The sequence below is a fragment of the Streptopelia decaocto genome (assembly GCF_964273445.1).
Source record: "Streptopelia decaocto genome assembly, chromosome: 1".
NCBI lineage: Eukaryota > Metazoa > Chordata > Aves > Columbiformes > Columbidae > Streptopelia > Streptopelia decaocto.
Window position 1 is genome coordinate 5060179 of NC_138663.1, and position 16271 is coordinate 5076449.

Sequence of the window (16271 nt, forward strand, 5' to 3'; positions counted from 1 at the left end):
CATTTATTCAGCCTCCTGCCTTCCCAGCACCAGAACCTGGGGCTTAGATAACACCAGACATTGAACTCAGCTCTCCTTGCACTCAACTTTCACATTACAAATAAAGAAGCCCTATTGACCTAATCCTTCCTTTTTGTCATGTTTGGCCTCAAAGTAACTCTCTTCTAGGGCCATTCAAGCATTCCAATGTTTTACATTGTCTTCTAAGATGAACATCTTTGCAAGCTCCATACACACAGCATGGCAACTGGGATTTGCTGAATTTAAATTTATGACCCTCATGCAATAATTAAAATAGGGGGTATAAGCATGGCGTGCTGAGAAGAGGCAGCAAAACAGCTGTTAGTTATAAACTTTAAAAAAAAAAGATGTTTTACGAGCCTCATCAGAAACATTCTTCACTCTTCCATATAGATAGGAATAAAATTTACACATTAGGCATTCTCTATTGTGATTTAATCCCTGCCCCACACAATGTATTTTTGATCTTGAAACTGCAAATGCAAACTTTTATAGAGTTGGCGGATTGAAGCGTTATATGAAGTAAACAGCAGAGAATCAAAACTCTCCGCACGCCACTCCCATCGCAACACGGGGTTTCTCAAACCCACATCCGTGCCAAAAGCCAAGGCACAAATATTCCCATTTCTCCCAGCCCAGCACAGCTTTCACACTGCAAGCAAACGAGATGCTGCCTGGGCTATGAGCAAAGTGTTCTAAATTAACGTTGCTAATTCAAGTGCATCTCAGCTGGGTGAGGAGCCAGGATTCCTCACGGGAAGATGCCAGCATGTCCCTGTAGAAAGGGTGAAGGTGGCACCAGGGGTTTGTGGCATGTCAGCCAGGTTGGGGCATAGAATCATTTTGGTTGGAAAAGACCCTCAAGGTTGTCAAGTCCAACCATTAACCCAACACTGGTACTAAACCATGTCTTAAGAACATCGTGTACACGTGTTTTAAACCCCTGCAGGGATGGTGACTCCACCACTGCCCTGCACAGCCTGTTCCAATGCCTGACAACCCCTTCCATGAAGAAACTTTTCTTAATATCCAATCTGAACCTTCCCTGGTGCAACTTGAGGCCATTTCCTCTCATCCTATCACTTGTTCCTGGGGAGCAGAGCCCGACCCCCCTGGCTCCAAGCTCCTTTCAGGCAGTTCAGAGATCAGAAGGTCTCCCCTCAGCTCCTGTTCTACAGCTGAACCCCCCAGGTCCCTCAGCCGCTCCCATCACACTTGTGCTCCAGCCCCTTCCCCAGCTCCATTCCCTTCTCTCAACTTGCTCCAGCACCTCAAGGGCTTTGTTGTCATGAGGGGCCCAAAATTGACCCCAGAATTTGAGGTTTGGCCTCATCCATGCCCAGGACAGGGGGATGATCACTGCGCTGGTCCTGCTGGCCATACCAGTGCTGACACATGCCAGGATGCTGGTTGCCTTCTTGGCCACCTGGGCACACTGCTGGCTCATATTTAGCCGCATGGTGGATGTTTGTGGCCGCATGGCGGATACTCAGGACGTGGTGGATGTCTTCCTCTAGTTGCATAGAGGTTTTGGGGTGTCCCAGTGCAATGTTGCTTATGGGCAGGGAAAGAACCCAGAGGGACCCTATGCTGGATGAGCCAGGAATGGCAGGGGGGACAGACACTTCGGTCCACCAGGTCCCCAAGCAGGAGGTGACACCAGAGACAGAGTACACACCTCCCTGAGCATCCTCTTGCACCCACGGCCATGCTGCCCATCTCACCGCAGCGAGGACGTAACTGTTAGAAACCTTACAGGCACAGCTAGAAATTGGGATTATCTGGAGCCGTCATAATTAATAGCAGTGCAGATTTAGATGGGAAATTAAAGCTGCTGCCTCAGGGCTGGAGCACATCTCTAACTATTAAAAAACAGAGTGAGGAAAGAAAAAAAGAAAAAAAGATTAAAAGATGTGGGAGCAAAATGATCTCCCACTTCCACTACAGGTCCCTGAAGGAGGTTTCTCTGACTTGTGGCTCATGATCAGATGAAAATGTTGGTGCAAGGCTCACAAAAAGCTGCGTAGCTGACGACAACTTTCACATTTGTAGCCCTACAATTTCACAGTTGTAGACGATGCCTTTGCACAGGTCTAACAGAGTCAGAACACATTAAAAATAACCTTGGAGAAATCAGTGCTGATCACCCCCAGCCCCTATAAAACACTGCAAGAAATCCGTTCTCAGATGAACATCTCCATGAGAGTAAAACTGCATTTTAGACAAATATCTCACTTGTGGCTTTCACGGTGATGCATTAAAGCAGCAACTGTTATTACTGCAGAAGTTAAACATAAACCACTAAACATGATATTTATTCATTGTCAGGTTCTGTAACTGAAGGAAAAACGTGTGTCTTTTACCTTGAACACTTCCATTGGAAGAGGAAAATTTGCTGCATCGTTAAGGGATTTTTCCAGAGCGCATTTCCACTCGGATATAGTCTTCAGAGAATAAATATCTAAAGCAATGACAGAAGAAAAATAAAATCAAGAGGTGACTGTTTGGGGATCAAACGTTTTTGAAAGACTTAAGTTCCTATGTCATAAAAATGGATAGTACAAGTGAAATGAACAGTGTGTAAATTCTGAGCTGTATAGCGTGGATAAATTCAACACAAAAGCAACTAGCAGGGCCACATTTGAGGAAGATTGTGCTTTATATCCTGAAGTAAACCCCAGAAAAATACATGTCCTTCATTTCCTGTTGAAGAAACGACAACCGTGTTATCTCATTACTTGAAAATAACAAAAACTCTCCTTTGATTTTCAGTTCTCAAAAAAAATGATGTTTTCCAGTTTGAGGAGCCTCAGGTCTTCAGCAAGTATTAGTTATATCTGAACAAAACCAGAAATACCTTTACCAAAGCTTCTGTTCATTTGAAAGGGTATTATTATTATTATTATTATTATTATTATTATTATTATTATTTATTGCAGGGTTGGGGTTTTTGTAGTGGGGGTAAGTGTGGGAAGGACCATTTCAGCTACATCTCTACCCAGGACTATTTGTTGGTACCACACACTCAAACCAGACTATCACACCAATTCAAACACTTATGAATCTTCATTATTATACTTCCAGGCAACATCTTCGTGCAGATTCACATTGCTTTCAGCATGTTTCTTTAAATAGGTTTAATATTATTAAACCATTATATTAACAAGCCCTTTATGGCTCAGTACAGTGAAATGTCTACGAATAATCAAAGGAAACAATGTAGGAAACAATGCCATGATGAAGAACATTGTCTTGGATTTACTTCTGCCCTAGAAAACATATTGTTATCCTGCACATAACAAGTTATTGCAGAACATTCATATCAAGGTCTTAAAGAGACAAGATAGGTAGATAGATTGCAACAATTATTAAAATGGAAATGAACATTCACTCAATAATAAACTTGAACCTTGACAGAGAGTGAATAGTGTGAGGTTCTTCTTCTGTCAGTTTAGCTTCATGCACTTAGATCACAGTTCAATTTGGCCCAATTTGCATTTAAATTCTGTACATCTAATAACCGTATATATTTACTAGCTACCAAAGATTTACTGCTGTATCTTACAATTCCGAAGGAGGAAATAAAAATATGTATTAAAAAAAAGGAATTGGCAAGCACTGTTTTCACCTAGCACTGACAGTACAAGAGAATTTTATGCTCTGATCTCAACAGATTTAAGACCTTATCAAAACAGGATTTGCAGAATCACTCAGTGGAAGTGGGTGTATTTATACTTCCACTATATCAAACCTCACTACTTCAGAGCAGACATCAAGGATATGCATATGAATTTAAACACACTTAAAGGGAAACATTAACCTTTCAGGGCTATATTTTTAATTCATCAACTGCCTAGTTATTAATGGGAATATCCATTTCAAGTCTTTGTTTACAGTGTGTGCAGTAGTCACAAGTGTTAAGAAGTGCACTCGTTATCTAATTGTTCATTATTTTATAGCCTTGTTGCTCCAGTTCCCCCTTCCTTTTAGGAGCTCTGATCAGTTTGAAGCCCATGGAAAGCAACGACTCCACTTTTTTCCCTTTTTTGACTTAAATGATGCCAAACAGGGAAATAATACAACATTATTTTATCCCAAGCTGCAGCCAGCCTGTTGTTTCAACTAACAAAAAGTCTGAGTTTTGGAAAACCCTGCTGTATGCTCCCTGGACACAGCAAACTAAAAACAGACCTTCGATTTCTATCGTGACGGCAGTGAAGCACAGGAAAGAAGAAGAAAGTGGCATTTGGGGTGACTTTGCTCAAAACCAGTGACAACAAGCAGCAACTTCTTTGGGAAGTGTGAACAAACTTTGAGAGATTAAGACAATTCCAATGGTTTCAATAAACAGCAAGCAATATCATACGTGCATTTAATTACTCGCAGCTCACTTAGGTTGGTAAGTACATAGACACTAAATCACACAGTTAAAAGAGCATAAAGCGTTTTGCTTAAGTGACGGGGTTGCAGGTAATTGAACAAAGTGTACTGTGTCAATTTGTGTTTAGGTTAACAAGGAGTGAGCAATTAAAATGACTGCCAATTTGTCTTTAAATAGAACGTAACATAAAATTAGACGATCCCTTCCTACATAAGCAGTCGAGGCAAGACCATCAGTGGGTCTGTGTCAAGCGGCCTCTGCTAATTTGTACTAGCAAGGAGGCTTATTTTGGATTCAGATATATATCTGGAGAAGACAGAACCCTCTTGCACATTAAGTGGGGGCTGGAATGTGGACAGTTTTCAGAAAAGAGACATTTCCACCCAAAATACTGCAGACATTTGGATCCATGGGATCTCCTTTATATGAAATGCTCTTGAAATCTTGAAAAGACTGACCGCAAACAGCTGTGCCAAGTGAAACCCAACTTAGAAGGTTCTACAGGTCGATCAACACAGAAGAATCACGGCCCAGACACAAAGGGAAATAAAGATAAAGGAGAACACACAGCACCCAAGTCAAGGGCAGGCAAAGCACTGCAACAACCTGCAGAACTGACTTGCAGATGAACATCTGCATTTGACAGCAATTGAACACACAGCCTGATTTGGGAGGAACTGCATGTCCTCGGTATCTATTCATAACAGCTTTGATATGCAGTCTAAGGCTGTTCCTGTTATCAATCAAGGAATCACTCAGCTGGCTTCAGATGTTCAAGTTAGACAACGGGGTCTGTGTTCCTTGCTTTCAACCCCCAAGGGGAAAAAACAGGCTTATGAAGATGTCATTTCATCTGGCCTGTGCTAGACATGTCTTAGGCATCCCCTTTTCTCCACTGATCATAAAGAGAAAGCAATAGCTCATGCTGAGCTGTCTTTTCGAGGTCTACACTACAGCAGGTGAATTTAATCCCTGATGTGTAAAAAGCCAACATACTGCCCACACACTACCTCTCTTTCCCAAGAAGGTCCATACGAAGTCTTTCACACAATGAAGGTCTTCCTAGTCCATATTCTATTTACTACAGAAGTCAATAGGATGTAAGCAGGCAGAGGTGTGTCCCTGGCACACTCTCCTGGCCTGGGGTCCATAGGAAATTGCATCCTTTGACAATTTGTGGTTTAATAGCTTCATCCCTGAGTTTCTTTAGAGCCCTCTGCTGCCACCTTCTCATCCTGACAACTCACGACTGCTTGCCTACTTGTTTGCTCCCAGATTTCTTTTGCAGACCCTTTAATTTGAAATAGATCCCCTAAGACAGCCACTTGGCCTCTTCCCTCTTGCTCCTCTGGGTTAATGTGATACCACAACTGTCTCATGAGCTTTATTCATCCATTGTGCTTTGTGAACATATTGTTGTTGGGTGGACATCAAACAGCTGATATAGTCCACAAAGTCAGAGGTGGCACAACCAGCATTCTTGCCTCTGGAAAATCATCAGATTCCCTTTTCTGACTGGCTATTCCCTGCAGCGCAGAGCCTGAAAACTGGGTAGACCAGAAGTAGGGAGCATTCATGAGAAGACCTGTGATGAAATGGAAAGGTTCAGACCCAAAGGGTCTTTTCTCAGCCAACTCCTGTGAGATACAACTTTAGGAGATGTAATGACCACCTATTTAATTCATTGGAAGTCAGGAAGAAGATCTGAGGCACTGAATTTATTAATAACAATGTTCACTAAAAAGTGAATGACCAGAGAAAATGACAAAGAGAGGAAACAGATATCAGATGAAGACAGATAAGAACACAAGAGAAAGAAATTTTTAAAGCAGTTAAATCAAGGAGAGAGGAGAAGAAACATAAACAACTTCAGCAAAGAGTCCAATAAGAAGTTTTGAGACAAGACAACTGAAAAACTGAACATTAAAAAAAAGGTGGAGGAAGGAATCCATAGAGAAGGAAGTACAACTGGATAAAAAGAGAAAAGAGTAGAAAGACAATACAATAAACAAAGAGGAAGCACAAATCTCATTTGGGCTGTTTCTGCATTGATTCACCAAACCTATACAGGCCAAGAGGGTTCAAAGATAGTCAATGAAAAAGCGTTTCTCTGTAACACAAATACTCTGTAAAGTAACAGACTGAGTGATATTCATGCTCTCCAGCATGTGTATCTAATTAAGAAGTGATGTGGAACATTGATTCCTACCAACTAGTGAAGAAAAACACAGGCTTCCAAAAAGCATTTGAGATCCCGACTTGGACCCAAGACCCAGATAGAGTTGTGAACACAACAACTGCAAGTATTGGGCTAACTGCTCTGTGAAGGACAGATGTGATGGACAGCAGTCATAGCAGAAATATCCACCCAAAGGAGGGTTACCTTTCTGCTATCATTTGACACCCATGGGAAAACTTCACCCGTGACACAAGAAAAACAAGTCATGGAGCTGGACAAGTTGTTCACCTACACAGAAAAAGGTGGAATAGGTCTGCTGGGCCAAAACTTGTGCATTAACCAAGAAAGGACTTCATCTCTCAAGGGAAACAGTAGTCCTAGGGCATCTAGCTTGGAGGTGCAAACAGCTAGCAACTGGTGGCCATGCTCCACAGGACTTAACAAACAGATTTGTGGCCACAGGTATAAGTCAAAGCTTTATGAAAAATAGAGATGCTGCCCACTTTCTGCACCAAAGAAGACCATGCAACAGCCCAAGCTGTCATGTTTAACAAGATCCCCGCCTCCAAGAGAAGTCAAGTCAACCAACTTGACTCAACTAATCCAGCCAACTCAAGTCAGACCAACACAGAGCCAAACACCTTGAGAAGAGAGAAATGCAATCACCCAGAAACCTTTACAAGGTTTTGACCACTATTACTGGTGTGGTGGAGATAATTCACCTGCCCCGCTGTAATGGGGTATAACCTGGATGGAAGCACAACTCCAAAAGCCCCAGAAGCTGACAGTGAATGCCTCTGCAAGCTTTTTTCCAAGACACTGCAAGCAGCTGAGCCTCTGCTGTGCCCTGTGGTCCCTTGGCCTTATCCTGCTTGTTAAACCTTAGTAAACCTTATTTTTTCCCCCCCACTCAGCCCTGCACTCCTCCTTGCACTGCTGGTGTGATCCTGCTCCTTTTGCCAAACCCAGTCCTAATGCTTGGAGTCTGATTCCAGCTGACCCCTGAACTCGGTTCTTGCCCAGCCTCCTGGCCCAGCCTGCTTGATCCCGACTCTTCGGCCCAGCTCAGGTTCCTTGAACTTCTCCCACTCCTGGATTTGGGACTTCCAGTTCCTGATCTCAGACTGACTTAACTGCAGTCCCTATCTCCCTTCTTCCCAGCTGGTTTGAACACTAAACTCAACTCCAGAGAGCTGCAATCTCCTGATGTTGAATCTGGTCTGACTACTCGCAGAGAATCCAGTCCCTTGGAGAAACTGCAGGACAAAATCTTTGGTCTTTTAAATCTGAAAGACCCCATCTACACTTACTCAAAGGAGTATTTTCTTACTTTATAGCAACAGGCATCCCATAGCTCCTCAATGGGTGAGCTGACATGGACAGACGGACAAACCCAGCACTCTCACTGCACTTTCTGACTGGTTACACACAAGATGGGTCTCACTTGGCAGCTGTACAGCGATGTTACAGCAGAATATGAAAAACCTGTGTTAGAAGGACCATGAGGGTCCCAAAACACTTTCTCCAGCCCTGGGAAATTTCATGGAGGTCTACTGCTACCCAAGAGAAACATGTGTGACCACAAGAAGACAAACGGGCAAGAGGTCTTTGGGTGAAAGGAAAGAAAACAGGGCCTAATATATGCTCAGAGGTGTCACCTAGGACTTAATTTGGGCAGTAGAAGACTGGCTCCCAGTGAGGCCTCCACCAGGATGTCTACAGTATGGTCAGGAAGACCTGGCCACTGAAACACCACTGCAAAGGGCTGGGCAAGCAGGAACATCCTTGGACTATCCCCATCGGGTCTGCTTCTTGGTGGAAAACTGCACAAAACTGCTTTTCTTAGATGCTGCTTCCTTCCGGGAGTGAGCTAAGCCAAACTGAATTTATTAAATACATTTAATACAGTTCACCTGACTGATTTTGAATGTAAATTAGGTGACTCTCACATGTCATCTGTGTCACAGCTAGAAACTACTGCCAAAGCAACGTGAATACTGGAGAAGAAGAAAAGGGTTGCACGAGTATCTCAAAACATCAGTAAACAGCATAAAAGAGAGACAATATTTTTAGGAGGCTCTTTACCTGCAGGTGGATCCATTCTGTATTTATTCTCTTGACACCAACCGACTGGTCGAAGTCTGCAATCCAAGTAAAACAACCACTGGTCATAGGATTCAGTCTCCTCCAATCCCACATAGCGAAGGCGTAATCTTCCTCCAACATTTTCAACCACACTAACTATCCAGTACTGAAAGGGATTCTGGGAATCCTGCAGCTCTATTAAGGAATCAACTGTAATGAGGTCTACAGGGTTTTTTCCTCGCAGAGGCTGTTTGAATAGAAGCAAAACTCCTTATTTTAAACTTTATTTGAAGACTTCTCAAGGAAACAGATGACAGCAGAAGATTATTTTTGTTTTTCACACCATCATCCAAGCGATCAGCAAACAGTCTGTTCTTCTTCTATTTTACCCAATGTCTTCCAAGTGCAAATTCAGAAGTAAAACAGAAAACAACAGTTGTGCTAATTTCTCAACCGACATCATCAACAACAACAAAAAAAAGAATAATAAAAGGTGGAACAGCTCATAATGCACATTCACTTAAGTTGCTCCTGAACAACTTGAAGCCCAGTTAAGCTGGAGGATTTCAAACCAAATTCTCATTGATTGCAGCTGATAATAACCAATCACAGGACTGGACACTGGCATTTACCTAAAAGGCAATTACTTTGGGCATGACAGTAAAATTGCCCTCTGTGCAGATCAGTCCCACCAAAAGCTTTATCTCATTCCTACTGTTGTATAAAGCAAATTACCCCCCACCAACATGGATGAAAGAGTCTATGGTGGTTACTCCAAAGCCAAGGGCAGGTTCTCACCAGCACAAATGGCCTTGGGATCAAAGTCCAAGGTGCACAGGATTTGCTGGACCAAGCCACCAAGCCCAAGAAACCCCAGTAAATGAGGTTATTTCCTTACATATAGTATTTTCTGTGATCCCAGTTTTGCAACAGTCTACACATGTGCTTAACTTTACACCTGCAAAGCTGCCAACTGCAGGCATTAAAAAACCATGAGATGCTTTGCAGAATGATACCTTGGGGGCTTAGTATTTTTGTTTTGTGATTGTGAGCATCTCTGTGTTGTCAAGCTTTTCTCCACTAATGTAGTGGTTAAGTTTCTTTACAAATAAAAAAAAAAAAAAAAGGCCAATTCTTATGCAATTTCTTGATTCCAGGGTTTTAAAAGCAGCACGAAAAAACACCTCAAGAGTTGGAAGCATTGGTCCCCACAGGAGATGCTAAGCACAGGCAAAATATATTTTTAAAAAAGGGCTTTTGTGTGTGTTTTTCCCACTCCTACTTAATTAAACAATATAAACATTTCACAGTATTTTTTAAAAATATTAATTCTGTAAATCAGAGTAAGTCTAGGATTGTTCTTTCGAGGGGTGGCTATGGAATAAAAGAGAGGAAAAAGCCTTATTTTTCAAAAAAGTTCTCTTTCATATTGGATTTTGAAAATATTCAAGACTTTGAAATGAAACCAATTTTGATTACATCTCTCTTAAGCCAAAAATGCAGGCAACAGAATGAGAATTTGGTTAAAAATGTAATTAAAATTTACTATAACCTTATCACATGTACAGTTTTAACCAGCTTTATGATTAATAGCTATTTCTCCAAACAATGTATTTGCCATTATAAGCCACTCCTCTACAATGTAAGTGACCTTCAAATATTATTTCATGGCAAAACGCAGTGTAAAAATTGAATAATATAACTGATTCAATGCTCTTTTTTTCCCTCATACAACTGCTTCATTGCAACAAAACGTTCTTTAATATGAAACAATGGTGTAATGATTTAACTCATTATAATAAATCCCTGGCTGTTCAAAAGCGAATATTGTTTCTCTGATTTGTGTGCTAAATTTTAAGCCAATGAGTTGTCACTTACCCCTGAGAACTGAACGGGTAAAATTAATAATTGGCTTGCATGAAATATTAACATTTACCATAATGCAAGAACTCTTTATATGCATAGCTAGCACGTTAAAAAAAAAAAAAAAAGGTATCACTACATATTGATTTAACAGTATAACAACAATCTGCAGCACTCACGAGCAGCAAATCTGTCGACAGGAGGTTACATACATCACACAACACAGACAGCACTAAGCATGTATATTACATAAAACACCAGAAAAAGGTCAGAAACTGTTCCGAGCCAATGCACTGTTTTCCCTCTCTGCATTTCTGCCTGGAGCTGCCTCTTTTCTCTGCCTGCAGAAAGGCAATGGAGAGATTGGCGGTGGCATTTGCCATCGTGATGGGTGTTGGACACAATAGCTTTTTGCATGTGCCACCTGGGAGCGGTCCAGGAACAAGGATGCAGCCAGCCTGAGGATGTGCGTTATTTTGGGTGTGCAAGGGATGCTCGGCTAACAGGTTGGGGGAAAAAAGTAACCCTGATGGTACACTATTATTGCAGCTCGTACTGCAAAGCTGCATGGAAACAGGGCACAGTCATGGCAGGTGGGAGTGACCAGGGACAAAATGATCAAAACCAGTGCCTGGATGCACACTTTCTTCCAAAAAGGCAACCTGAGTGCGTACATAAAGGTAAACCACCTGTATGCCTTCACTCCCGGCCTAAATACAGAGTCACAGAGAGAATAATCTGCTGCAGGATGGGCTGTCTCCTCTTCAAATGCCTACACAGCATCCATGCAAGAGCAGGGTAGGTCCTGATGGAGAAGGTGCCCTGCTCCCACAGCTTCAAGGTGAACCTGCAGGATTTTTGTCCAACATCTTAAGGCAAGCTGAGGCTGTCCCAGGTGCAAGTTGCCCCTGTGAATATACTGCACAGACTGGGCTCTTGGCCATAGGGGTGAATCTAAAAAAATCAGCCTCTTCTTCTCTCTTGACTACTGACAACTGAGGCCACCTCACCTGACTTCCCTGCTAAATCTGACTGCTCTGTTTAGGTGGAGAAAATGTCCTTGGGGGAGGTATTTCCACAACACATAAATCCCCATCAACCTGCTAAACCCTCTTCAAACTATGTCCTGACCTGAAAACTCAGCTCATTATTTTAGTGGATCTAAGGGGTACTAAGGGGTTGTGTCCTTCCTACGGACTCCCTCAATGCTCTCCTCCACCACCCAGCCTTTTTTGAATACCTAGCTTTCTAAGCAGCACTTTCCAGCTTCAATGCAAGACAAACTACCCATCACTGGGTAGGAAACAGATCCAACAGAATAAAAGGCAACGTTGCCACCAACTTTTGGCCAGCGATGACGCTGCCAGCACACAGACGCTGCAAACACACAGCCTGACACTTTGGAAGCACAAACACGGCTGCAGCATGCACATCGTGACACTGTTATCGGATAGAAACTGCAATCTAATACATACGCCTTCCAGTAAATTTGCAGGTGCAGTCCGGGCGCCAGTCAGATCATGTATTAGAAACTCCGTCCAGTCCATGTATTTCTCTTTGATCGCTGGGGAGGGAGAGGAAAGAAAAGAAATGCTTAGCACAGCACACTGCAATGAACATGCCTTGTGTGTTTTAGAAACATTTTGTTCAGGTTTTACCAGCTCTAAAGTTTCAGATACAATTGTAATCCAGAGCAGAATAAAAGACAGTTTATGGTCCAGTTACTTGGGCAACCCATGCAGATGGTTACATCCCAAAATCAGGCTGAGAGCATTGGGGTTGTTTGTCGTGGAGACAAGAAAGCTCCAGGGAGACTTTATTGAGGCCTTTCAGTACTTAAAAGGGACTTATAAATAGGATGGGGACAGACTTTTTAGCAGGACCTGTTGCGATAGGACAAGGGGTGATGGTTTTCAACTAAAGGTGGGAAGATTCAGGATGGACATGAGGAAGAAATTGTTGCCCCTGAGGGTGGTGAGAGCCTGGCCCAGGTTGGCCAGAGAGGTGGTGGATGAACCATCCCTGGAGACATCCCAGGCCAGGCCGGACGGGGCTCTGAGCAACCTGATCTGAGTGAAGATGTCCCTGTTCAGGGACACTTGTTCAAGTGGCACTGGATGAGCTTTGAAGGTCCCTTCCAACCCAAACTATTCTATGATTCCATTAAAAGAAGGGAAGGTGTTGCTCCACTTGACAGTGACAGTGATTTACAACAGTGTGCCTTATCATCTCTATCTCCCCCATTCAAAACTGGCCACTGCTTGTGTAACCACTTGTATCCAGCTTACTGCATAGGTTCAGATATGATTCATAAGGTCCCTTTGTCTGTTCACTAATGAACTCAGAGAAAGCAAAAAAAAGCCCTGTGCAAACTTTCAGTTCCTGGATGGGACAACAGAAACTCCATGTGCATCCCCTCACAAAGCACAAAAATCAACCCTCACAACATCATATGTCAGCTACCATGTCAATACACTTGTAAGAAAAAAGACTTAAAAGAATTTGCCAGGAATATCTATTTATTTTCAAAAAAATGTTTTAATAACTTCTGAGCTAAACAGTGCAAGCGTGCGTCACTTTAGGGATCTGTATCCACACAGTTTCTAAGATTTGAACTGTTACATACAAATGTTGCCTCTAGGATTCAAATTCTGGTTCAGTTCCCGTTGAAATCAGTTGAAGTTGGGCATCAAAAGGCAGTTCAATAAACCTCAGCTTTAGAGATTCCGATGCCACTTCAAATACATTACGCATTTGAAATCAAAAACCCAGAAACCAGACTTCAATTCTACCTGCATGTAAATGGGAATTAAATTTCAAAACAAACATTTTTCTCTCCCAAAAAATCTTACTTTTGTGTGAGATAACCAACAGTGGTATAGTGATGTTGCTAACATAGCAACGCTTATGGAAGGGAAAAATCACAAGTATTTGAAAATTAAAACATTTCATCTGAACAAACAACTGGATACATGGTTTAAAGACCATTAACCCACAGGGGAGCCCAGGAAAGGCTCTAATTAACCACCACAGGTCCAAAATAATTAAATTATAGCAGTCCTTATGTTTTGCTCAAAGGAAGCGGAGTCCTTTGCTCCGCACTTTGGGGAAATGTCATGTTAGTCACTCAAGAGTAATCCAGTCTGAAGCACTTTATGCTTTCACATAGATAAGGGTGGGATTTCTAAATGTTTTAAAAGATCAGTGGCTGTGGTTTGCAGCCCTTCCCAGAGATGGGTGTCAGCTACTGCAATGCCTCGACAACGCAGAACCTGAGCTGTGGGACCTCTGAGAAGGTACGACCTCTGTGGTTGGAGCAGGAGGACTTCGGACTGCAAATCCAAACAGCAATGGGAGCACAAATGTTGACACCTTTATGCCCAAACCAAACCTAAGCCTTCTCAGAACGCATCCTCAAGCCAAAAATTGAATTAAAGAAAAGCAAAGGGAAAGCACTGAGTTTGCCCAAGGACACATCACAGAATCACAGAATTACAGAGTGTCAGGGATTGGAAGGGACCTCGATCCAGTCCAATCCCCCCGCCGGAGCAGGAACACCCAGATGAGGTTACACAGGAACATGTCCAGGCAGGTTGGAATGTCTGCAGAGAAGGAGACTCCACAACCTCCCTGGGCAGCCTGGGCCAGGCTCTGCCACCCTCACTAGGAAGAAGTTTCTTCTCAAATTTAAGTGGAACCTTTTGTGTTCCAGTTTGAACCCATTACCCCTTGTCCTATCATTGGTTGTTACTGAGAAGAGCCTGGCTCCATCCTCCTGACACTCACCCTTTATATATTTATAAACATTAATGAGGCCACCCCTCAGTCTCCTTTTCTCCAGCTCCAGAGCCCCAGCTCCCTCAGCCTTTCCTCACACGGGAGATGCTCCACTCCCTTCAGCATCTTTGTTGCTCTGCACTGGACTCTCTCCAGCAGTTCCCTGTCCTTCTGGAACTGAGGGGCCACAACTGGACACAATATTCCAGATGTTGTCTGACCAGGGCAGAGTGGAAGGGAAGAAGAACCTCTCTCAACCTAATAATCAACCCCCTTCTAATCCACTCCAGGTACCATTTGCCTTCCAGGACACAAAGGCCCAGTGCTGGCTCATGGTCATCCATACATGACATGGCCACAAAACCTGGCACAACATGCTCATGGTTGTGCTTGCTTCCAGATCACGGGTACTTGGCACACTTGGACTCTGCCCCATGCTCAGTTCATACCCTAAATACCTTGTTGGCCACAGACAAAGACACAAGCTAATGCACAGCAGACCATACATCAGACCTCATTTCTGAGTTGTGCTTTTTCCCCCAAAGCCAGTTTTCCCAGTGTCACCTGAACTATACGTTCAGTTTATAGATCTAAATTACCTTGAAAATGCATTTAAATGTATTTAAAATTAACAAACTTTAAAGTGCTGGACTTGAGCCTCTATAAAATAAAACCTAAGCTAGCCTGGAACTGCTCAAAGTCTTTTGCAGCACTGATTCTACACGATTTCCAGAATATTTATGACCTTTACATTATTTAAGAGGAAGGAATAGCCTGAGAATAAATGGTTTATACATGGCATTTTCTCTCTCAACATTCCTGATGCATTCACCTCAACGGTTCCTGTCCATCTACATTAGAATAAAGAACACAAGCTTAATTTTGGCATCAGCAAGAAGACAGTAATTGCTGTAATAAATGAGGCTGGAGTCCCTCTAGTTCAGACTTCTGCCTCTTGCTGCAAATAGCATTGGGTGCATCAGAGAAAGGTGCAAGTTTAAGTTCATTTTGGCTCATACTCATGAAGTTGTCAGCCAAATTTTGAATGCCAGAGCTTCATTACTAAGGAATGACAAATGTGATAAAAAGAACACGGTTCAAAGTTCCAAAGCTGGCAGGAGGCAGGGGGGAAGGAGGGGGAAGTAGGATTTTCAAAGTTGACAACAGATTTCAGGCTCCTTTATTTCCAGATGCCCAATTTGAGATGTCTTATGTGCCCAATTCACAGATCTCTCTGTCTGTCAGTCAGTCCCCCTTCCAATGCCTCTCAAAAAAAAAGAGAAAAATAAATCTTGCCCTTTTTAAAAAGACTTGCACCTCACAGCTTTTAGACACCAAGATAAGATGGGGCCCTGTGACAGAGGCACCCCGAGGTTAGTTTAAGGGACAACAGGGTCCAAAACAACTTTTATTAAACCAGTGAGAAACAGGGTTTTAGCGCTCCAAAAGTGACTTAAATACAGGTTTGGATATCAGTTGAGGAAAATTATTAAGGGGCAGCAACTAATACAACAGGCGGTCCACAGAGTGCATGCACGTGGCTTCACCCAAAACAATGCTGGAGCGGTCCCTGAGTCCCGGAGAAGTACACACTTGCCTAAACACAGTGTGGGATTATTTTAAAAGAGATACACATACTCGTAGTGAGTACGGGAAGTGTACACTCGCGATTCTGCGAGAGTAAATTTATAATACACTCGCAATCCTGCAAGGGTTAATTTACTTACACGTGCAAATGTGCACGGAATATTACACGTGCTTATGTGGAAGCACGGGAGGAAAATACACTCGCGATTGTGTGAATAAATAATTTATACACGTGCTCGTGTTGTGCACGGAAAGTACACGTGCTTGTATTAAGCACAGAAAGTAAGCGTGCAAATGTGCACGGAAAGTTACACGTGCTTATGTGGAATCATGGGAGGAAAATACACCCGCGATTATGCGAGGATTAATTTTACACGT

At 42.7% G+C, this 16271-nt stretch overlaps 1 protein-coding gene across 1 annotated transcript in view; it reads right to left on the reverse strand.

The window, feature by feature from the left end:
- The window catches only part of SFMBT2 (Scm like with four mbt domains 2), a gene marked incomplete at its 5' end in the record, with an annotated part of 107840 nt that overhangs the window by 53221 nt on the left and 38348 nt on the right, over positions 1-16271 (reverse strand). Inside the window, 3 exons of the mRNA XM_082076069.1 lie at positions 2385-2482; positions 8667-8913; positions 12005-12093. Coding sequence (XP_081932195.1) covers positions 2385-2482; positions 8667-8913; positions 12005-12093 — 434 coding nt within the window. The remainder of the gene's footprint in view (positions 1-2384; positions 2483-8666; positions 8914-12004; positions 12094-16271) is intronic.